The sequence below is a fragment of the Labeo rohita genome, chromosome 8 (assembly GCF_022985175.1).
Source record: "Labeo rohita strain BAU-BD-2019 chromosome 8, IGBB_LRoh.1.0, whole genome shotgun sequence".
NCBI classification, from domain to species: Eukaryota; Metazoa; Chordata; class Actinopteri; order Cypriniformes; family Cyprinidae; genus Labeo; species Labeo rohita.
This window is the reverse complement of record NC_066876.1, coordinates 37,185,076-37,209,964: the sequence shown is the minus strand read 5'-3', so window position 1 is coordinate 37,209,964 and position 24,889 is coordinate 37,185,076. Positions and strand designations below refer to the sequence as shown.

Genomic DNA, 24,889 nt, shown 5'->3' with positions numbered 1-24,889 from the left:
TAATACTAAAATAACACGGTTTTGTGGTGATTTTGGGGCAATATTTAAAAATATTGGAATCTTAAAAAAAGAAAAGAAAATAGAGCTATTACTAAAATGATAAAAATGACAAAAACTGCTAAAACAAAAAGCGTTTTTGTGTAAATCTACGCAGCAGCACACCTGAATGCGCAGCAGCAGGCTGCGGTTGGCGTGTTCAAGCTTCTTCTGTCTCGTCTCCATTTCTTTGGCCCTCTGCTGTTCCTTCTGTAGCTTACGGATGTAGTCGACCGACGCCTTTAGGATGGTACCCTTGTTCCAGCGCATCTCGCTGTTGAGAAAACACACGCAGACATTCTTACAGACACATGCACTGAACAATTTCATTCAGAATTGTTAATAATACAAACACAGTAGAGAAAAAAACGTCTAAAACCACTTTGAAGTTGTTTTTAATTGCCACTTAAATCTCAAACAAACTTTTAGAATTAAAAAAGACATTGTTAAATTTCGTGTACAACAAAATAATACTCTTAAGACTTTGTACCATCATTGTAACTTAAATGATCTTTCAATTTGACTTCATTCAGCACCAGCAGTCACTGTTAAAAACCAGAGAGAAGTGAGAACGAGAGCGGTGATACTGACGGGTCAGAGGACTTTGGAATGAGAGCTCCAAGTTCCTTAATGCGGTCGTTAATGTTGAACCGTCTTCTCCTCTCAACTACAAAACACATACACAAACACACACATGCTGTAAATGGATGACAGTGACTAGACAGGCAAGATGTTTGTGTCAGATAACAGAATTATAATTCACTTCCTTACACTCTATCAAGGATGATTAACCTTAAGGTTTTGCACATCTCAGAGATTAAAAAAACTGGTAACATCTGCAAGAAATCAAACTCACTCAAGTTATGGTTGTCTTTTTTCTGTCTCTCCTTCATCATAGCTTTGGCCTCGGCATCTATAAAACAACAAATAAGATGGCAACATGTAATTTTACAGGGAAAGCGTGCTATTTTTGTCATTTGCATCACTAGACAGAAACAGTGACTGTTCTCAAACAGGTATCCTGGTCGAGTCCTAAACTCACACTAGTGGTTGAGTTGAAGTTACAGCATTGTCTGACTGAGACATGGGACTTTTTGAGAGAATCAAGCAACAAATAGCTTATTTATAGTGGTTTCTGATAGTAAAATGAGATATAAGGAAGTATTTCACTTCACCTGTATTTTAGCTGAATAACATGCACAAATAATATCTACACTTCTATTATTCCATAAGTCTCATAAGTAAAACATTAGTTTTGCTTTTATAATTCTTTAATTTTTTTAATGCATGCTACACTCTAAAAAATGCTGAAATAAAGAAACAATTTTTTTTTTAACCCAAATGTTGGGTTCAACTTGTTGGGTCATTTTAATTTGTTATTTTTAATATTTTTTACCCAGGTGCTGGGTAGTTTTTCTGTAACTAAGTTGCTGGGTCATTTTTAACGCTGAAAACTGAAACTAAACTAAAAACTAAAAATAATCATATATTTTGCTATTCAGGCGTGTTTTTTCCCCAAACATGTCCGATAAATTCATGTGGTGAATGTCTACGAGCTTATATTATTGTGCTGCTTTCATACACAAAATAGATGTTTCACATTTTTTTTGTGCAGTATTATTATTCAATAAAACAAAAAATATTAAAAAACATTTTTTTTTTTAACAAAAAACAAAAAACAAAAAAAAACTAAAAACAATAACTTTCACTGATTGAAAAATATCTAAATAAAATAAAAAAATCTAAATAAAATCTAAATATTAGATATTAGAAATGTTGCCTTGGCAACTAATCGAGTTAAATAAAATAAATTACTAAAATTGAAATTAAAGTAATGCAAAAAATGTGAAAATATAACAACAATAGCCCATATAAAGGATAATTTAAAATGTTTATAAATGTGTATATAATAATTTATAATGTTTTATATAATAATAATAATAATAATAATAATAATAATAATAATAATAATAAAATAACATGATGGTGATTTGGGGGAAATATTTAAAAATATAAGAATCCTTAAAAAATGAAAAAATAATAATATAGTAAAACTAGTAAAACAATCATTAGTAAAATAATAGTACACAAATTATACTAATAATTCTGTGGTGATTTAGTGAAAACATTGTATTTTTTGATATTTTTTTCTACCTAATCGCTGGGTTGAGCCTGTCTCTAATGAAACAACCCAGCTGCTGAGTTACAGTCAATCTGAGCGAGGGCTTTTTGAGTCCTCTACAGGAGAGATGGGTTCTCAGTGCCAACAATTTGCACTTCTTCAGCGAAATAAAGGTTTGTATACATTTGATTTCATTTATAAAATCTTTACTGTGTTGTAAATTGTATTATTTAACGCGACACAACATAAGAACGAGATGTCAGTCAGCTGCGTCAGCAGAGGTTGTTTTGCAGGATGGAAACACTTTTTGCCTGGCATAAAATAAATAGATTTTATTTTATTTATTATTGTACGGGCAGCTGTGAGTGAAATTGCTGTATTCAATTTGTCTTGTGTCCATGTGTTCTTGCTTAATAATAAATGTTCATCTTTTGATTATTGCTGTTGCCTCTAGTAATTCTGTGTGTGTTTTTATAAGTTCCAGTCCATTTTAAACCAGCAATATAATCATTTTTAAACAATAGTTGACTCAAATAAAATAACCCAGCATGTGTTCTAGGCCTGCACAATTAATCAATTTTTAAAATTTCAAATTTTTAAAAACAATTTTTAAAATTTCAAAATATAATTTTTTTTGGTCAAAAATGACCAAAGAGGCCCAGAGGGTTAAGGGTTTTTATTTTCTCATTGTTTTAGCTTTTGTATATTTTTAAAGAAGAAACTATATATAAAATGTGGCATGCAGTTGCTTCAAACAATGGTGTAAAGCTATTCAAAACATCATTCAATGTAAATTGTGATAATTGTAATTAATAATCGCATTTACAGTTTCAAGGGAATAATCGACAGTTATGATTTTTGTCATAATCGTGCAGCCCTAATGTGTTCTGTCCAATATTTACCCAGCGCTGGGTTGCCACATAACCCAAGTTGGGTTGTTTTTAACCCAACGTTTTTGAGAGTGTAGGCAGTGACTAATGAATGATGGGCATTTACACTAATCACTCAGTCACAAGTTCTGCAAAAGCATAAATATCCACTGATACGATAATGAATCATATGCAATGGTCACTGTTGCATATCTGAACTGGGAACTGCTGTAAAAACTGGGAAATGGCAAAATGTGGTGTGTAACTGCTGATACAGTCAGACTGATGCGACTGGCCAGTGGAGGATCGGTGCCAGAGAAATGAGGAAGAGGAAGCAGCGAAATAAAGAGATGGAAGACCACAGACGGAGATACACACCGCTCAACTCTCTCTTCACATTATGCAGGTCTGCAGGGCAGGAGCTGCTGACGGTGATGGTGGGCGCCGCCATGCCCTGACTGCTGTACACATCCAGGAGGTTTCCTGAGACTGGCAGCTGTTGAAAACCAATCACAACGAATTAAAACAGGACCCCACCCCATTGCATTATCTGGTCAGAGGCCCTCATGGTGCACCGTATGGATAAACTTCATTCAGTTCAGATAACCACAGACGTGAACCTTCATATCAGAAGGGCAACATCTTTAACAATGGCCAAACGGCTATGTGTGCACGCTTACTTGTAAAGTGAAACAAACTAGACAAGGCAAGATCTATTACACACAGAAAATCAGCAAAAGTGCATAAATGAAAAGCAATTCCGATGCAAAATGCATAAGCTTTCCTCTGTTGGTGCTCCCTGAAACTCTAGAGAACGTAAACACAGCACAACTAACCACAAATTTGTTTAATTTCTTAATAAAAACACACTCATGTAAATTCCACACAACAAGAGACTTATTCAGCTTGCATAAACGAGATGTTTCAGAGTGCTGAGAACAAAACTACAAACGGCTAACCTCAACGCCAGACATTTTTGGAATAATTCAACCAGGAACAGAAGATTCACAAACACGCTTGAAGTTTCAAACACGCGGGTTTACCAGAAAACATTTATCTTGACAAATAGAGCAAGACTGAAAGGCGACTTTTTATTTTTTGCGAAAACAAAGTGAAACCTGTGCACAAATGAATGATTTAAAACCCATCTTACGTTGAATTTGCTGCCCTGAGGTGTAAAGATGCTCAAATAAACCCAGCAGATCATGCTACAAATATTTCAAAAACTAAAAACACAAACCTACCATCTTCACACAGCATTTACAGAGTCACAGAACGGTAAATCCGAGAGTTAAAAATGCACTATTTACCTCAATCTTGCCTTTTTTCTTTTCATTCTCCGGCAGTAAAACCAGAATCCTCATGTTCTCCTACACACCCGCAAAGTGCTTCCTCTTTCTGCGTGTCTCTCCGTAAAAAAGGGACGTTTAGAAATGGGGAAATATCTTTTGGAGTCTTCAAAAAAGGGCAAGCTTGCCACACACACGTTCAATGGCCAGCGTTTCTGCATGCATGGGTGCGCGGCAGCTCTGTCACTCCTCCGTGGCGTGCCGACCCCACCCATTGTGAGCCATGTGTCAGAAGTTTATATTTGCTTCTAGTGTTTCAAGCCCACATTCGACCCAAACGTCCCGAATGCAAACACTACACTGACAATGCGCAAGCATATGTGTCTAAGTTAACCTTTAATCGTAACTGGTTACACAAGCGCCTCTACCTGAACTCCTCCCAGACAAAATTACTGATTTGAAAACGGAAATTGTATTTCCAAAGCAATGGCATGTCAGAGCAGGATTCCCTTGGAGACAAATTTGCTTGCATAAGACTAAGGCAGAATTTGTAGACTTCAATTAGTTACTGGAAATTATGATAAATGGCTGTTGTGTCACCATCATCAGTGAATAAAAAAAAAAATTTAAAAAATCAGTTCAGTTCTTAAGAAATGAATGACAAAAGCACTAGCGTTGCACAATTGGATCCTTAACAGAGCTGAGGATGTTGCTACATACCGTGTTGGGAAGCTGCAAACCCGAGTCGATCAGTGTCATAAACTCATCGTTTAAACTGGACTCAAGGCTGATGATGTCATCGATGACGTCTTCGATCTGCATTTAACACAAAAAGAAAAAACAGCTTGTAGATAATGTTTTAAATCCCTTGCCGCACAAAAAAACTCTGAAGTGTGCTTTGAAGTGGATTTCCACTGTGAGTCATGAAGCAGATGCATGTTAAAATAACACACTACACAGCGATTTCCAGAGTGACACACCGGCCACATGAAGATGAGAAAAGCAGACATCCGATTCAAAAGTCTCGAACCTTAGCAAGCTTGTATTTCATTGTAGATTTTTCCAGTGCAGTGGTTTTGATTGGGAAGGGTTCTTCGGTACACACACTGGAGAAATACAGGACTGAAAGGCTTTAATAGCCAAGCCCACACAAAGTGCAAAGTGTGCTGGGGTCATTGAGCCGCAAGTGTGATATTTACCAGCACAATGCGGTACCAAAAGCAAAGTGGCCAAGAGAGTCTGGCCGACTTCGCGCAGACTTGACAAAGCACGCTATTGTATAGCAAACGTGGGGTGAATGCTTCAAAAGGATCTTTGCGAGTCTCAGAGGCAAACGTTTAATTAGTTGTCTAGCATACTCTAAATGGCTTAAGACTTGAGATTATTAGGATAATAATTACTGGTTGGTACAGTTTTGTAAGCATGTGAAATTCACAGGCTATGTCTAGCAACATAAGCGGCCTGAAGAACACGCTGGTTGGAGAATAAAACATCTTATCAGTGTAGCATTGAATGATAAACCAATGCTGAAGTTTGACTTTTCACACAGGTTATGTATCATATATAGAATATTAAGGTGAATGGTTAATGTGCTATTATCTTACTAGGACAGATCTGGGTCAGATTTGATATACTGTATGCTGAAGAAATCTTCAAATCTATAGGATCTCTACTGTAATTAGTTAGAGCAGAAATTGTAAAGGTTATCTTATAATTTTGCATGTTAAAGTAGGTCAAAGCATATAGATACACTACCAATCAAAGGTTTGGGGCAAGTAATATAATTTTTGGTAATAGAAATGAATACTTATATTCAGCAGTGATGCACTAAATTAATCAAAAGTGACATTAAATACATTTATAATGTTACAAACGTTTTGTTTTCCAAAGAATACAAATCCTGAAAATATGTATCATGTTTTCCATAATGTCATCCAAGATGTTCATGTCTTTCTGTCTTCAGTCGTGAAGAAATTATGGTTTTTGAGGAAAACATTTCAGGATTTTTCTCCATATAATGGACTTCACTGGTGCCCCGATTTTGAACTTCCAAAATGTAGTTTAAATGCAGCTTCAAAGGCTCTAAACGATCCCAGCCGAGGAAGAAGGGTCTTATCTAGCAAAACGATCTGTCATTTTTTTTTTTTTTTTCGGAAAGAAAAAATTTGTATACTTTTTAAGCACAGGCTCTGGGATGCGCGTTCACGTACTATTGAATCACGTCGAAAGGCCACGTGGATCTACAGACCCAGTGTTTACAAAGCGAACGCGCAAACACTAAGAAAGTGCAAGTAAGTCAAACACTGTTTACAAACAAAAAGCTACAACGATGTCGGACGATTCTGAAGTTGTAGGAGAAAATAAGATGGAGTTTTTCTCCATACTCAGTACACAGACGATCAACTTAGACGTGATTCGTAGTAGTGATGGGAAGTTCGGATCATTTTACTGACTCTGACTCGCTCTTCCCGAGTCACATTAAAGATTCGTTCACTAATTCGTAGCATTGTGGACGCGCATCCCAGAGCCTGTGCTACACCAGCTTTTGTACTTAAACAGTAAACAAATTTTTATTTTTCAAAAAAAAAAAATGGCCGATTGCTGGATAAGACCCTTCTTCCTAAGACCCGAAGTTCAAAATCGGGGCACCAATGAAGTCCTGAAATGTTTTCCTCAAAAACCATAATTTCTTTACGACTGAAGACAGAAAGACATGAACATCTTGGATGACAAGGGGGTGAGTAAATGATTTGTGAATTGCTGTTCTGGAAGTGGACTTCTCCTTTAAGCAGCAAATTAGCACAAAATGATTTCTGAAGACTGGAGTAATGATGCTGAAAATTAGTTTTGTATCACAGGAATAAATTACATTTTAAAATATACTCAAGTAGAAAACAGTTATTTTAAATTAATTTAAGCAATAATTTTTTCATATTTTTGTTCAAATAAATGTATCCTTGGTGAGCATAAGAGACCCCAAACTTTAGAATGGTAATACATCTATATAAATAAAAACATAATGACACCATTCACTGGCCTGTAATCAATGATTCATCAGTGCATGTTGTATAAAGGTTTGTTTTCGTAATCTTTCATCAAAGTCATATCTAGAGGTGAAGAAAGACATCTCTATTTTTAAAACAGAAAAATTAAAATAAAATTAACCAATAATATTATAGTTTTTATTATTTTAGCCAAACTTTGTATGATCCGATAATATCCCAGCAGAGATAATCAAGCCCACCTACATCATTTCCCGCAGAAAATTCTCACATATTCATAATTGCAAAAACATTTCATGTTGAAATATTAATTTCCAAAGCAAGAATCCCTATTAATAAAGCTCATATTTAAACCACTAACGCTAAGGTTAACATGCTAAGGTCATGGATTCAATTCCATGAGCTAATAAAACAGAACTCAAATGCAATGTAGGTTGCTTTGGATAAAAGCTTCTGCCAAATACATTAAAGGTGACATATCATCTGACTTATTCCATGTTTTAAGTGCTCGGGTCCCCAGTGCATCTACCAATGCAGAAAATGTGAAACTGGTAACTTTGTTTTGGTAAGCCTTTTTCTGCAAGCATGTGAAAAAAACAGTGCATTCGATTTTAGGGAATCTTATTATAATATTACCACCCCTTAATCTGCACGTTTCCACCCATGGCGCCGCCATTGTGTTTTTGCAAGCGACAAAGCATGCTAACTGTTCTGTCTTTGGCCGCACAGACGAGCACAGAACACTATTTAGAATCCCAGCCTCAGAGGAGACAAGACAGCAGTGTATTTATTGATTTATTTACTGTATATTACACTGCTGCCACACAGATCTAATATAAACATGCCATTTCCTTCCCAGCTGTTTGCCTTTACAGACATAACCAACTGTTTTGGTAACTCCTGTGTGTTTTTAACATAAACTTGTGTGTATTTGACAGTTTAAGTGCAATAAGACATGAAAGAGAAGTACTTAGTTTAGTACTCACATGTGTGCTCACTTCAGATGAAATTCGTTTTATTTTTTTCCAAATTCCGTTTTTTCCATTTTAATTTCTCTCATCTCCTTTTTAATAGAAAATTACATTTTATTAATCAAAGAGCATGTCTAATTAATCAAAATCATGAAACGTATACAATTTCACATCAATGTAATAAAGGTTTAACAAAAATGACATGTTTAGGGCCCTAAGGAATGTTTTATTTTTTATCACCATATGTTTTATTGTTATCAAATTCTGTCTAATTGTCTAATTATTTGAATGCATACTTAATTTATTCTTAGAATTTATTTATTTATTTATTTATTTATTTAAAATGTTCTGGTTATTAAATGAAGGCATAAAACATTAATTTCATTTACTTTTTAATTATTGAAAATTAGGCAAACTTTTTTTTGGGAAACAAAGGTGAATTTACTATTAAAATGAAAACATGGAAGAAATGTTGTGTGATTATACCTTAAAAAATAATGTTTGTTTCATTTTAGTAGTAGTAGTAGTAATAATAGTAATATATTTCTGGCACAATGTCTTCAAGATAAACCGGACTTTTATTTTGACGGGTTGCCTTGTCTACCTTTACATTTCTGTGTGTATATATTACATGACGCTAGTTTTCCTAAAATGGAACGGTCAAATGCTGAAATGACCGTCGGTGTGTGTAGTAAACAAAAGCGCTCGTCTGCTCCATTCATTAAAACAGAGACACGCAGAACATGCAGGATTCACATTGGTATTTGTGTGCCGGAATATTTACAGATACTAGTCCATATCATGATTTGATTTAAGTGGCACAGCCCTATTTTGGAAAAAGGAAAAGGCGGGGAGCAGCAGCTCATTTGCATTTAAAGAGACATGCACGAAAACAGCATGTTTATGCTTCCACTCAAAATAGGCATTTTCAAAACGATATAATAAATGATTTATGGGGTATTTTGAGCTGAAACTTCACATATTACCTATTGTAAAAAGAGGCATATTAGGTCTCCTTTAATGTAAATGTGTGTGCCAGTTTTACCTTCATAACCAATCAAAAATACAATTTTTGACAGGCAGATAATAAACATGCACAAATACTGAATGAAGAAGGGAAGCCTAGAATCATGGCATCAAGTAACACTAAAATCTATTTACTGAGCAGAGTTAGTAAAGGTTATATTGTAATTGTGCATGTGAAACTAGGTCAGAACACAGAGGATTATGCTATGCTGTCACTGATTGTGTAAATGGGTCATCTTTTGTTATGCCATTGACTCAATGATTCTTATCTTAACAATTTTTATAATTTTATTGCCATGATGCATATTAAAATTACATCATTTGGAGATTGAAATATGATAAACTACCATTCATATGTTTAGGGTTAGTTAAGTTTTATAATGTTTTTCAAAGACGTGTCTTATGCATACCAGTGCCGCATTATTTGATCACAGGATATTCATATGGAAAGTAAATGGAGTCAGTATGATTTTATTCATAGACACTACTGTTCAAAAGTTTGAACCGTAAAATTGGTTGGAAACTTTTTAAAATGTTTTTGAGCATGTTGAATATATTTTAAAATTTAAATTTTAAATATGTTTTATTGTTATGAAATTCTGTCTAATTGTCTAATTATATGACTTAATTTATTCAAATTTATTCTTAGAATGGCTTTATGAAAGGTTTTTTACCTTCAGAAATTCTGTGTTGTGTATTTAAAATGTTCTGGTTATCAAATGAAGGCATAAAACATTAATTTCATTTATTTTTTAATTACTGAAAATTAAACACTTTTTTTTGGCAAACGAAGGGGAATTTACTATTAAAATGAAAACACAGAAGAAATATTGTGTGATTATACCCTCAAAAATAATGTTTGTTTCATTTTAGTAGTAGTAGTAGTAATAGTAATATATTTCTGGCGCAATGTCTTCAAGATAAACCGGACTTTTATTTTGACAGGTTGCCGTGTTTACCTTTACATTTCTGTGTGTATATATTATATGACACTAGTTTTCCTAAAATGGTTTTCAGTTTTCAGTGTCACATGATCTTTCAGAAATCATTCTAATATGCTGATTTACCGCTCAAGAAGCCTTTCTTATTATCATCAATAGTGAAAGCAGTTTCTTTTTGGAAACCCCAGGAACCTGATTCAGGGTTCTTTCCTGAATAGAAAGTTCATAAGAACAGTATTTATTTGAAACAGAAATATTTTGTAACACCGTAAACAACTTTACTGTCACTTTTGATCAATTTAACGCACGCTTGATGAACACAAGTACAAAAAAACACATTCCTGATCACTTTGTAAGACATAAGGGCTTTGTTTTACAACCATCATATTTGCTGACCACATTTTTGGCAACGTAAATGCTAAAAGAGAAACATCTGATCTGGGTTTAGTTCATACCTCTTCTTTGTTTGATCCTAGGCTGAGCACAGCCAGCGGGCTGCTGGGAGTGCTACTGGCGGCAGGGGCCAACTCGGGGGCGGAGGCGGGCTGGGGCGAGGCCGATTTCACCAACGTCTGATTGGCAATTTTATTGCCAAGGGTGTGAGAGAGGTATTGCTTCACTTGCTGCCTCTGAGCTTGTTGAATGTGGTACTTCGTTGGGTTTTCCAAATGAGTTTGAACCTGAGATTCAAACACAAAACAGCTCATGCAGTAAACAGTACTTTGAGTAAATCATCATATTTCATATTCACTTTTATAGGTCATACCTTCAGCACTTCCACAGGCACCTGGGTCGGGGTGGCCGGCAAGGCGGATGCGACCGAGATGGCTGGGGTGGCGTCAGCGGGTCTCTGTGCGTTGGAGGCCTGTTTCTGGGCCTCCCGTCTCTCCTGGTCCTGAGCCTGCTGTCGCATCAGCTCCTGCCTCATCAACACGCGTGACGTCATCACGGAGCCGGCTGGGGTCACGGGGTCAGCAGAGGCCAGAGAGCCACTACAGGGGCAGACGATGAGAATGTAAATCAGCTTAGAGTACCACGCTACACCCCCGTGCTGTAATCATATTACCGCGTGCTATTTCTGAAACACAGGGCTGAGAGTTCACAGCCGAGACAGAGATCAATTTAAGAGAGACAGCGTGAGAACAGCAACTTACCACACAAGACGGTCAAAAATAATTATCTCTTATTCAGATCTCAAACTCCTAAATTGCATTTCTCACACAACCAAAACTACTGATTAAAAATAGTAGATTTCTTATTTATAAGGTCTTGTTTCGCAAGCTACTTATATCAAAATCTAATGATTTTTCCTGCAAACCAGTAGAATATAGTAGAGCTGCCCGATTCTGGATAAAAGGAGAATCACAATTTTTTTGCTTAGAATAAAGATGACGATTCTCTCAAGATTCTGGAGAACGCTGAGTGATTGCGTGTTATCTCGAGATCAAACGAGTTATGCTCATCTCCTGTCCCTGAAAATATAATTGGCAGAATCGTATAAATGCTGGATTGATATCGTGTGGGGAGTGCTGTTAATTGTGCAGCTCTAGAATATAGTTAACAAATAATATGACTGCCTATTTTTTTACAATCTATTTATATCCTGAAGAATATAATAAATGCTCTGAATTATTCCAGCAGAATATTGTGTTTTACTTAAATAAATCACATTGTGGATGGTAAATGCAGTGCAAAAGCTATTTTATGTTGTCAATATGAAATCAAAATTCATATTGACAAAAAATGTTTGTTCTCATAATATGTGACCTTGGAGCACAAAACCAGTCTTAAGTAGCACAGGTATATTGTTTATTGCAATAGCCAACAATACAACGCATGGGTCACAATTATCAATATTTCTTTTATGCCAAAAATCATTAGGATATTAAGATCATGTTCCATGAAGATATTTAGTAAATTTCCTACTGTAAATATATAAAAACGTAATTTTTATTTAGTACTATGCATTGCTAAGACAACTTTAAAGGTTATAATTTTCTCAATATTTTGATTTTTTTGCACTCTCAGATTCTAGATTCCAAATATTATCCTATCCTAACAAACCATATATCAGTGGAAATTTGTTCAGCTTTTAAATGATGTATCTCAATTTAAAAAAAATTACCCTAATGACTGGTTTTGTGGTCCAGGGTCATTGTAAAATTTCATATTTTTTTGAAAATATATTAAAAAAAAAAAATAAAATTAAATATAACAAACATTAATAAAATTAAAAATAAAGAATAAAACTTTTCAAAACAAAATATAAATAAATTTAAAAAAAAAAACAAAAACGTAATTTAAATAAAATACAAACATCACCTCTAAAAGTACTTCCCATTTCTGTTGACATCTTTTTCAACTCTTCTCATCCAATCATGTCAAATGAACACTTCTCATAATCCAATCAACTGACTGGGAAAAAGTTGTACCGCATAATTTTCTGACTTTCACTTTCAGCCAAAAAATTGGTTCAAAGCCTGTTCACGTTGACTATACCAGCAATACTGTTTACAATATATACAACAATCAACATTTCATTCATTTAGCAGACACTTTTATCCTAAAAAAATCAGAATGTGTCCTTTGTAACATTATCAAGCTCTGCCATCAATGAACACTGCTTACATAACAACTACAGAGCAAAATAAATCAAATCTCTCTGTGCACAGTCTCACATTTCCAACAATACGGCCTTCACATTCCCTTCACACGGACTCGTTTTTTTCTGATGAGTCATTCTGGGAAGTCCCAGAGCGAGCGGAAAACAAGCAGCCAAGACCACGCTTTCTCAAACACACTGTTTGCATCAAGAAAATCCAAAGAATACCATGTCAGGCGGATCATCCTTTCAGATAAAGCTGAGAGACTGCGGGAGACAGCAGCGTGTGAACTTTGAAACACTTGCATAATTGATTTATCTTAAAAAAACACTCAGCTACTCAGCTTAAACCACTATCCTTAACATATTACTCCATAATCAATACGTTATTTTTGTAAGAAGAGCCGTGGAAAGAGGTATTATGATTGATCGGAGTGTTTATATTTGTGCTGAATCACTGGGAAGTCCCTGAAAACAGACACTGGGAAGTTCTGTCAACAGAAACCCAACGCCCCGTCTAAACACCTTCAGGACAGCATGCACTGACCTGCCTTATTGCAAAAAACACGGAACAAAAACAGTGTTTAATTTCACATAAAACCAGTACAAAACGTGAAAAGAATGTAAAAGATCTCAACAATTTAGAAGTACAGTAACTGCCGGTAAACTCCTGCAGGTGAAGCTCGTTACACCTTACACCGAATGCATATTTCACAGTTATGCGGCAAAATATGATCAAAAACTTCTAGGCATCTAACAGAGTATGCAGGAAGTAAATCAGATACGATTGCGGTTCTCTCACAAGCATATCTGGCATGCGGTCACAGTCTAAATGTGTAGGTGAGAGTACAGAAACAAACAGGAAGTGTATTTATACAATCGTGGTTACCGGACTCACCTCGAGGTGATGGGTTGACTCTTCAGCTCGTAAAACGTGTCCGAATCGTTGGAGAAAACGCCTTCGACCTCAATATCTGCCACTATCCCAGACTCAGGCAGAAGGGGTTCAACGCTGAGAAAGGAAGCACACATCTACGTCAAATACTGTCAGACTACACACATCATAATCTGACATGTTAATGCAGAGCCTGTGAACAGGAGGGGTGTAAAGAAAAATCCTGGAATTAATAAAGTCTGTCAGTTACTAACCACAGTTCCTCATTCCTAATGCTGTTTAATACATCACAGGCTTTGATAGCAGGAAAAAACATGCACATATGAATTACACAGAATATAGTACAATCTATCATTTAATACACTCAAACCAAAGTTGTAATGTTATCATCATAAATATGCAAATATTAAAATAAAATGCATACACACACCCACTAAACCAGCTTTAAAAAGCATATACATATATAAAATGTATCTAAGTAATTTAAACATATTAATTTAAGCTAATTATAGGGCTGTCAAAAGATTAATTGTGATTAATCGAATGCAAAACACAAATTTGTGTTTATATAATATATGTGTATGTACTGTGTATATTATTTGTACATATATAAAAACATGTACATTTTATTATCTACAAATACTTTATATATAAATATAACATTTTCTTAAATATATACATGCACGTGTGTGTGCTTATACATAGGCCTACATAATAAATATACACAGTACATACACATTTATTACATAAACAAAAACTTTTATTTTGCATGCGATTATCGTGATTAATCGTTTGACAGCCCTAAACACACATATGTGACCCTGGACCACAAAACCAGTTATTGTAATCGTTGCAAAAGTACATTGCATGGATCAAAATTATCGATATTTCTTTTATGCCAAAAAATTATTAGGGTATTATGTAAAGATCATGTCAATGTACAACACGATATTTTGTACATTTCCTACTGTAAATATATCAAAACGTAATTTTTATTAGTAATATGCATTGCTAAGAACTTAATTTGGACAACTTTTTAAGGCGATTTTCTCAGTATTTTGATTTCTTGCACCCTCAGATTGCAATTTTCAAACAGTTGCATCTCAGCCACATATTGTCATATCCTAATAAACCATAATAAACAGCTTATTTATTCTGCTTTCAAATGATGTATAAATCTCAATTTCAACAAATTGACCATTATGACTAGTTTTGTGGTCCTGGGTCACATACGCCCTAAAATACTGAAGAACACTTGTTCATAAACACACCCAGACAGCATAATTAAGCATCAACAGTCAAAATCTAGTGTACCTACACAGACAGCATTCTTGTCCATCAAAACCTTAAAACTTAAATACCCTCAAAGTAGTCAGCTTGTCATCTATGCAATATCTGATGATATCTATGCAGGCAGTTCACAAGGGTTTGAGACACGTCCAGTCTCTTTCCAATATGCTACTATAACAGCAAGGCGACAAAAACATCTACAACACCATCACCTCTTAGCGTGAAATAGCATCCACCGAGTGCTCTAAACGCATTTCTAGATAACATACCTAAAGCCTCTTCTGGATAGTGGAATAATCCAAGTGATGCAATCAGATTAAACGTTATCAAACGCGAGCATTCCGGTAAATCCGGTTTGTAAAACCCATCGACTCATGATCAGCATCTGAATCCCGGGCTGATACGACGCTGTCACGATGATCTGCACGGTCCAAAAGCGAGATTTCACGCGCTGAGCATCGCCGTTTCGCTAGTGTTTTGGTTTCACTAGGTGGCCATGTTTGTGCCACTCCGCACACGCGAAGCTCCTCTATCCTCCGGTGAAATTACGAAGCCTACTACGACGAAGGTTTAGCTCATGTATATTAAACAGCTCATTTTGACGTTGCTTGGTAACCTTCTTCTAGCTGTGAGTCAGAATACGAAATTAATATTCATCAGCCAAGCCTTCGCTATTTGTTAATTGGCCAGCTGACTAGCGCCCACTCGCCCACGCCTGCCTTTGAGCCAACCAGCTTGGCCGTTTGAGGGGAGCTACTTAATATTCATGAACCAAACCTTTAACGTAGTACGCCATTCGCTACCCGGCCTTCAGAGACTTGAGCTTTTCAGGCTGCGGAACTTTCGTTAAATATACCATTTCGACGAAATTGATTAAAATTGGAGAAATCCCTGAATTTAAATAATCGGTGTTTTCCAAGAGTATCAGCTGCGGGCTGCTCCTAATAAAACTACAGCTTTACTAAAAATAGACAATTGGAAAAGCCCAATATCAGCCACCGCCAGAGGGAGTTACTCCTTTAATTCTTCATCAATATAAATGTATTTCCTTTCTATTCTACTCTCTTTGATTCATTTCATATATTTATTTATTTGGCTTACCTTTACAATACAATATAAGCTTTTGCAATATTTAAATATTTTATATACACTAGCAGTCAAAAGTTTTTGAACAGTAAGACATTGTTTTTTTGAGTACAGAGTACAGCAAAAATATTACAATTTTAAAATATTTTTACTATTTAAAATAACTGTTTTCTCTTTGAATATGTTTTAAAATGTAATTTATTTCTGTGATTTCAAAGCTGGATTTTTAGCATCATTACTCCAGTCACATGATCCTTCAGAAATCATTCTAATATTTTGATTTGCTGCTCAAAAAAAAAAAAAAAAAAAAAAAAAAAAAAATTTATTATGTTGAAAACAGCTGAGTAGTTTTTTTTTTCAGGTTTTTTTGATGAATAGAAAGTTCTCATAACATTATAAATGTCTTTATCATCACTTTTTGACCAATTAAAAGCATCCCAATAAAAGCATTAATTTCTATCATTTCTATTAAAAAAAAATATATATATATATATAAACATATATTTAAAACAGTTGGGTGTATATATTGATAATAATAAAATGTTTCTTGAACAGCAAATCAGCATATTAGAATGATTTCTGAAGGATCATGTGACACTGAAGACTGGAGTAATGATGCTGAAAATTCAGCTTTGATCACAGAAATAAATTACTTTTTTAAAATATATTAAAATAGAAGCAGTTATTTTAAATAGTACAAATATTTCAATTTTTTTTTTTGCCGTACTTTGGATCAAATAAATGCAGGCTTGGTGAGCAAGCCTTAAAAATCTTACTGTTCAAAAACAGGTAGTGTAAGAATTAATGCATTTTCAATCTATTTTAATCAGCTTTTTATTATTGCAAACTGTAAACAAAGAGAGACCAACTTTAATCTGCTGCATTTATTGCATCATCACTAATATCTAATAATATCTTGTTGTAATACTTTCCTCGAACACACCTACCACCAGTTTGATAATACGACAATAAAGAACCATGAACTTTGAAAGCACATTATGCAACAAGGGCTATGTAAAACATAAAAAGGTAAACTTTTATGGTAATTGGGCTATATGTAGAAAAACCAGACGTCATGCCTTTTTTTTAAAGGATAACAACTGAAAGACACATCCTTTTAGGGTACAAACGAAGCAAAATAGCATGTACTCAGCAAGCATTTAGTCAATGCAAGCAATAACTTAAAGAGGAAGGACAGCAAAAACAGGGATATTGGAAAAAAAGAGAAAGGGAAAATGTGTGGATAGATTTGCTGAGTCATATCCTGTGAAATCTGAGGCTCAGGACTGAAACGACAAAACAAAGCCTTCGGTTAAACTTGTGGGTTGGAGTAACACAGACAGGCATTCCAGAGGAATTTTTTTTTGGGAGGGTGGAAGGGAGAGGGAGCTTCGTTTTAAAGGCGGAGGCCGGTTAAATGGCTTTGAGGAATTTAAGGAGATGGCTCTTTTGATGTTCTGAAAAAGTCAAACATTAGGGGCATTTCAGAGGGCCTAAAATCATTTATTTTCTTTAGCTTTCAATAATATATTGTAAATTGCTTAATGTTTTTTTTGGCTTCCTGCACGTGATTACTTTTGCAACTTTTATGTATGACAACTTTCAGTTGGAAAGTGAGTGCATTTTAATTCTCATGCATGAAAAGATACATGCACATCATATTTTGTACAAAAATACTATTTGCAACATCCACCTGCTTTTGATTACTATGCATAACAATCCCTATATAATTAAAAACCACTCATTTGAATGAGAAATAACTTGTGGATAACTGACACAAAAGCATCCAGGCACACTGATTTGCTAATAAAGCATTTAAACTGTGTTTATCTTTTAGGAGGTGTCAATACTGCACGTCTCTAACATAACAAGGTAGTCTTAAGATGTTCAACAAACAAATTCATCAATTTATGGTCAAGATTAATGCATGTAGAGGCAAAACAACACACGAATTAGTTAGTCATTGAAACTAGAGTTCATGTGATGCTCCTGCACTCACCTGATGAGATTGACAGATTCGGCTGAGGAGTCTAATATGACGTAGACAGTCTGAGGACGCTCATGCGGCGCTTGTTGCCCAGGTAACACCACTTCCGGTCTGCCCTTCTCGGGTCTGACGGTTGGCAGGCTGGACATCGCTCCAGGTGTTAAAAGGTATTTAGAAAAAGCAAAATAAACGAGTTGGAGTAACCGAGAACGATAGTAAATCTAAGCTAAAGTTCACAAACAATATCAAACTAGTTGTTTTCTGAAGAGGCTAAAACAGCGGACCGACCGCTAGCGAGATGTTAGTCTGTTTACTGCACAACTGGTCTACGCGTTTCCTCAGATGCTTTCTTAATCAGTACGCGCTAGAGCTTGATGAAAAATAAATGAGTCTTGGAAGTCCAAAGTCCTTAGTTCCTCTATCAGAGTCTGGCTGATGTGCAAGCAGTTATCTCGCTCTCTTCTCCGCTCACCGAGGGGGAGTAAATCTGACTGGAAAACCCCACAGTGACGCTCCATGATCGGCCGAGTGTGGACGGACAGACGAGCGGACCAATAGCTGTGCGGCGTGGGCGGGGCTACACTGCGGCCAGCCAATAGACGACCGATAGAAGACTTGTTTACTTCAAACATTAGGTCAGCCTTTGATATAACATTACAAACTATTTCGTCATACTTTAGTTTTAGCTGATGAACCTCCGCCCGGCTGCGATAATTGAATGAAAAGAGTAATAACGTTAAATTAATGCTGATGATGAAATTATTTAATTGAGCTTATATTATGGCATCTTATTTGCGTATATGAAATATTTAATTCGTTTAAGCCTACTAATTTATTATATTCTGTGCATATGTACACTACCAGTCAGAAGTTTTTTGTTTTTTAAAGAAGTCTCTTCTGCTCACCAAGCCTGCATTTAAAGCAGTAATATCGTGAAATATTTTTACTATTTAAAATAACTGTTTTCTATTTTAATATATATTTAAAATGTAATTTATTCCTGTGATCAAAGCTGAATTTTCAGCATCATTATACAAGTCTTCAGAAATCACTCTAATATGCAATTTTTCAAGAAACATTTATTATTATTATTATCGATATTTAAATATTTTTATATAAATATTACATAAATATTATTTTCTTTTTTATTAATAGAAAGAACCAAAGACCAGCATTTATCAGAAATAAAAAAGCTTTTGTAACATTATATACTATACCATGCAAAAGCTTGCAGTCAGTATTTTTATTTTATCTATTTATTATTATTATTATTATTTATTATTTTTTTAATTTTTTTTTGAGAAAGCAATTATAGAAATTAATACTTTTTTTTACTTATCAGGTATGTTTTAAATTAATCAAAAGTGATGATAAAGACATTTACAATGTTACAAAAGATTTCTATTTCAGTTAAATGCTGTTCTTCTGAACTTTCTATTCATCAAAGAAACCTGAAAAAATTCTACTCAGCTGTTTTCAACATAATAATAATAATAAATGTTTTTTGAGAGGCAAATCAGAATATTAGAATGATTTCTGAAGGATCATGTGACTGGAGTAATGATGCTAAAAAAATCAGCTTTGAAATCACAGGAATAAATTACATTTTAAAATATATTCAAATAGAAACAGTTATTGTAAATAGTAAAAATATTTCAATTTTCAGCAAATAAAGGCAGGCTTGGTGAGCAGAAGAGACTTCTTTAAAAACATTAAAAATCTTACTGTTTAAAAACTTTTGACTGGTAGTGTATGTGTTTTGGCCACAATAGAGTACTTTTTTAAAAGCCTGAATTCTATGTATTTAAATACAAACTACTGTACCACACATTATTTAGCTAACAGAAATAAATACGACACTCCTTTTGTTCTTTTATGACTTTATTTCATAAACATTTTCATGATCTTGCACAGATTTCATTGGGATATTAACATACAATGGTACCCAGTGGCCTGCCACTAATTTAATCAACAATAATAATTATAATAGTACTTGAAATAACAGTAATACCCAATATGTGTACAATAAACCAGGTTTCATGAGGGAAAACAATAGCATGTATACTTGTGCCATATAGTGTGATGGTTTGGCTAATAGGCTTGAAAACAACAAACATATCAAAGCTCAAAACGCAGCCATTTCTTGCTTGTCTGAGAGAGTGTTTCTGAGCGAAATACCACGTGTGAACTGTCCTTGAGAAGATCAGCTACAGGGCTATCTGGCAATGTTTTACAAATCCCTTTCTGCTGATTTGTTGCAGACGTACAACACATGAAGAGTCAGCAAAAAAAAGACAGAAGCAAGTCAGGAGGCGCTCATTCCAATGCCTCGGGTTTGGCACGCTGTGATGATGCCACAGAGCAGAGAAGGAGGAATGGTAGATCATTAACAGCCATCCATGCCTCGACATATCTAGCTTCCATATAAGATGACTAAACGCTGGTTTACAATAAATAGAGTTTAAACGTTTGGCGTGTAACAAAGTAATCATCCTCATGGCAAAAGGGAATTTGGTGCAATAGAACTAGGTTATAAAAATGAACAAGATTAGAACACTCAAGTCAAAAACTCCAGGTGTATCATCATCAGACTGTGCTATTTGGTAATGCAGATCTGAGCATATACAATATATACAATGTAACATTTAATTCTCTGTTCTGCATGACAGAGATGCAATGGTTTCTCCCAAAAGAGCATTTCTGATCCTTGCCGCACAGAATAACCAAGTACCACTGTGTCATTCCTAATATTAAAGACTAAAAACTTTTCCTTAGCTCGTTCATATGCAGGAAAACCGAATTCCTGATCATACGTTTATAAACACAAAGCTGTTCCCTTGATCAAACAATAAAATAGCACCTCTGTTTCTGTATATGACACTTACGTCAGATTGTTCGGATAGTTTTGCTTAAAAACGCACAATTGTTCAGACATCCTTGCAAAAATAAACTACAGTGTATTTGCAAGAATTGTGAGATTTCAGAAAATGATGTAGCTTAAAAAAATTTACAAATGCATTTTGTGCACGAATGGATGAGGAATAGAAATAAAAAATTAAAAACTCAATTAACGTGGGATTAAAAACAGACTTTGAGCACAGAAACAATAACTTATAATCTCCCAAATGTTACCGTATAGTGTTTTTCCTTTGTATTTCGGTAGTTTTCATCTTTTGGTTCATTGCAGAGTTTACTACCGTACCTCAAGGAATAAAAAAAAAAAAAATATTGTTATTAAACAAACAAAGAAAGGTAAGGAAACAAAAAATGTGAGAATTTTCTGCAGTATACTTTGGCAAAAAGCAATCGTGAAAAACGATAAGCACAAGGTTGCAAAATATCAGTAAGGCAGGACGTCAAGAACAATAATACTGAGAGAAGATGAATGTGTGTGTGTGAGCGAGAGTGACGGGCAGGCTCAACTGAGGATCTGGGAATGAGCGGTACAAGTCGTAAACATGGAAGTGAACACACGCTGCCATCGACAGTCCAAAAACCTCTGAGGACTGGGAAAACACACCGACTGATTCGAGCGAGCGACGTCTTTGACGACGGAGTAAAGCAATATCAAACACAAGAAAAGTTAAAGCAGTTCTCAATGAGTCATCAGGCTGTTCACATTGGCAAATACATTTTGGAAACTGGTTTCAAAAGAGAAAACGAAAACGAAGCTTGTTTTAAAAACACTGAATATCTACCTCTGGATTAAAAAATAAAAAAGTGGTAAAACGAGAGAACGTATCCTAAGCTTTTCCTGACCTGGAATTTACCACAATGCTCAGAAGTCCATTTAAAACGGCACGTAACAAACATCGAAGCTCATCGACAATACCTAACCCACAAAACTGGGCTCAGAGGAATAAGTTATATTTACAAATGAATTCGTCCTTTAATCTTCTGCACTTTTCATACACAAATACAACACGGTTGAAAACGTTTGATATCCTCATCAAAACTTTGACCTTTTTTTATTATTTATATATATTCTATATTTATCAAAAAACCCTCTAAATAAGGCAGGGATATCATTGAGTTTACAATGATAAAAACTAGCCCGATTCAAACACCTAAAATCTTCATATGATCTATCTGCAGTCTCATCAAATGCCACATTCATAAAATCACTCACGCACACTCAAAACACAGGATAAAACCTCTGTTGTCCTGTAGGGAGAGCCCTGTCATTTCCTTCGATTGAAACGTTCCCGTTACACACGTTTGCCTCCTCAGAATTGTTTTTCCCTACAGTTCGAGCAAACGGGACAGTCGAGGGGGTGAATCTCACAAAAACATGTCCAGGTCACATTTTTCTATGGAAGCCTGTCTTCACCACCGTATAAAAAAGAAATAAACAGAAAAGGAAACTGTGATTATTTCCATTTTTCCCACAATTCAGAGTTTATATCTCACAATGTGGTCTGTTTCTCACAATTCTGAGGGAAAAATATTACATAAATGTCATGACTGCAAGATATATATTTTTACAACGTGTGCGACTCTTTGCTGAATTTTATCTGTATTATCTGTGTATAATATTATCTGTAAAATATTTTGATTTTATAGTATATATCATTTACTTGCTATTAAGTTGACATCTTTTTTTTGATTTGATGAATATCATGATTTACAACCAGTGTTTAGAAAGCAGAAACAAACTAAATTAAAAAGTCGGGACAAGCTTTGAAGTTGGCTTGAAAAAGCCTGACCAGAAAGTTTGAAAAGACTTTTTCTTGCAAGTTTATATCTCACTATTGATATTGGGAATTCGGTTTCAATCTTGCAATTCTGAGTTTATATAAAGTATTGTGAGATAAAAGGTCAAAATTACCTTATTTGTTTAATCCCATGACAGAAACAAGCTTCCATACATTTCACCCTTGAAATAAAAAATTATTTTATTTTCAATTTTGAAAATGCTTATTTTTAGCACCATTAAGTATTTTTTTACATTGTGACACTATTTAATTACATTTTAAAAAAAAGAATTCCTATTATACTCAATAGTTCTCATCAGTTTCTCATTACTGTAACGCACAATGTTTTTTTTTATTTAAATAGTCATAAATTAAAGACAGTACAACATATAATACTACACTTTATAAATATTTTACAATTTAAATAATATATCATTTATTTCACCTTAAAATAATGAGATTTTTAATAGCAAACAATGTCACAGTGTAACAAAAATCTTAATGGTCATTAAAAACAAGCGTCATTTACTTTACTTATATGCAAAATAGAAAAGTTTCTCATTTGATATGTGACCCTAGACCACAAAACCACAAGGGTCATTTTTTAAAATTGAGATTTATACATAATAAGCTTTCAACTGATGTATGGTTTGTTAGGATAGGACAATATTTGGCTGAGATACAGCTATTTAAAAATCTGGGGGTGCAAAAAATGTAAATATTGAGAAAATCATCTTTAAAGTTGTCCAAATGAAGTTCTTAGCATTGCATATTACTATTAAGTAAATTAAGGTTTGATATGTTTACGGTAGGAAACTTACATAGAACATAATCTTTACTTAATATCCCAATGATTTTTGGCATAAAAGAAAAATGATCAATCATTTTGACCCATACAATGTATTTTTGGCTATTGCAACTTACAACTGGTTTTGTGATCCAGGGTCATGTATTAAATTCGGATACTTGTCAGCTCTTAGATGTGTCTGTGCGCTATGATGAGCGTCCACTAGGTGGCAGAGTACATTTGTCTGTGTTTTCTGAGCTGAAGGACCGTGGAGTCAACAGGAAGCACATATTTCTGTTGGTTGTGAGTGGTTAAAACCCGCTTAATAAATATTCCTGCTACGTTCCAGCAGTTCCTGATTACCACACATGTACACTATGTTTCTGGGATAAACACAGGCTTGCATAGCTGAACAACAGTTCATGTGGCCAATCCTGTCACAATTCACTACTAGACGCAATAGCCGATGTTTAATATGTAATCGAAATGTGAAATCCAGGATTTGATCCTCTTACTATTGGGAGGATTAATGGTCGACTGACTTTTGCCAATCTGAAATCAACAAAATCAGTCATTCAGCTTGCTAGGGTATTTTACTGAAGACTCTCTAGGTTGCCTAAACCTTTCACAAACCCAGGCCTAACATTCACGCACAGCCACCAAAGCGTAGAACCGTCTCACTTTGCTAAACCATAGCCTCAATCGAGAAACCGCAACACTTTGAGATTTGGCAGAAACAGTCGATTTAACACAGAAACTGCTAGCGGCCGAAAGTCGTCTTTAAAGCGTGCACGCTTTGTCAGATTGTTCCAAACACTGGTCACTCACACAAGATGAGCAATACACAGAGAAACGTACCTGTAGATATTTCATGCAATTTACAACTGACAATTAATACAGATGTGTGTAAGAGAGAAGGTATACGTGTGTGTGTGTGTATGTGTGTTTTTGTCTTATATCCTGTCGCTGTGGTCACATTTGTACAGTTTGTGTGTGCAAAACGATATCATATTTTCAGCCAATCATGTGCTTTCTCCCGTAGGTACTGGCTCCTCCGCTTCTTCCTCGAGGGCCTCGGATATCGGACCGTTCGACTGCAGCTCCTCGCCCCTGCCGGCTCTCGATAAGACCTCCATCCAGCGTCGCTGCAGTTCCTCACAGTCGGCACTGAAGTAAACGGTCAAATGACTCTGGCTCATTTTGAAGGCGTTGCGACGTTCCAGACGGTCACTGGATTCGGGTAGAGACACCTCGAAGCCGATGAGGGGAATACTGCGCTGGGCTTTGACATC

At 35.1% G+C, this 24,889-nt stretch overlaps 2 protein-coding genes and 1 long non-coding RNA gene across 4 annotated transcripts in view; 1 reads left to right on the top strand and 2 right to left on the bottom strand.

The window, feature by feature from the left end:
• Nucleotides 1-18,619, bottom strand: part of tfe3a (transcription factor binding to IGHM enhancer 3a) — a 26,640-nt gene extending 8,021 nt beyond the window's left edge. The window contains exons 1-9 of one of the 2 annotated variants that reach the window (XM_051117033.1): nt 18,129-18,619; nt 13,757-13,870; nt 11,023-11,248; nt 10,712-10,936; nt 5,037-5,132; nt 3,406-3,523; nt 893-949; nt 628-703; nt 163-310 (exon numbers count right to left, since the gene is read on the bottom strand). In XM_051117033.1, coding sequence (XP_050972990.1) covers nt 163-310; nt 628-703; nt 893-949; nt 3,406-3,523; nt 5,037-5,132; nt 10,712-10,936; nt 11,023-11,248; nt 13,757-13,870; nt 18,129-18,265 — 1,197 coding nt within the window. In that variant the 5' untranslated portion in view covers nt 18,266-18,619. Of the gene's footprint in view, nt 1-162; nt 311-627; nt 704-892; nt 950-3,405; nt 3,524-5,036; nt 5,133-10,711; nt 10,937-11,022; nt 11,249-13,756; nt 13,871-15,312; nt 15,568-18,128 lie in introns of those variants that run through there. The other variant, XM_051117034.1, reaches the window with a different exon arrangement.
• On the top strand, nt 18,610-24,727 carry LOC127169568 (uncharacterized). Its single transcript, XR_007828255.1, has 3 exons — nt 18,610-18,751; nt 20,378-20,494; nt 24,640-24,727. It is a non-coding gene; the product is annotated as an uncharacterized LOC127169568 (long non-coding RNA).
• Nucleotides 21,063-24,889, bottom strand: part of fgd1 (FYVE, RhoGEF and PH domain containing 1) — a 74,410-nt gene continuing 70,583 nt past the window's right edge. Inside the window, 1 exon segment of the mRNA XM_051117022.1 lies at nt 21,063-24,889. Coding sequence (XP_050972979.1) covers nt 24,620-24,889 — 270 coding nt within the window. The 3' untranslated portion in view covers nt 21,063-24,619.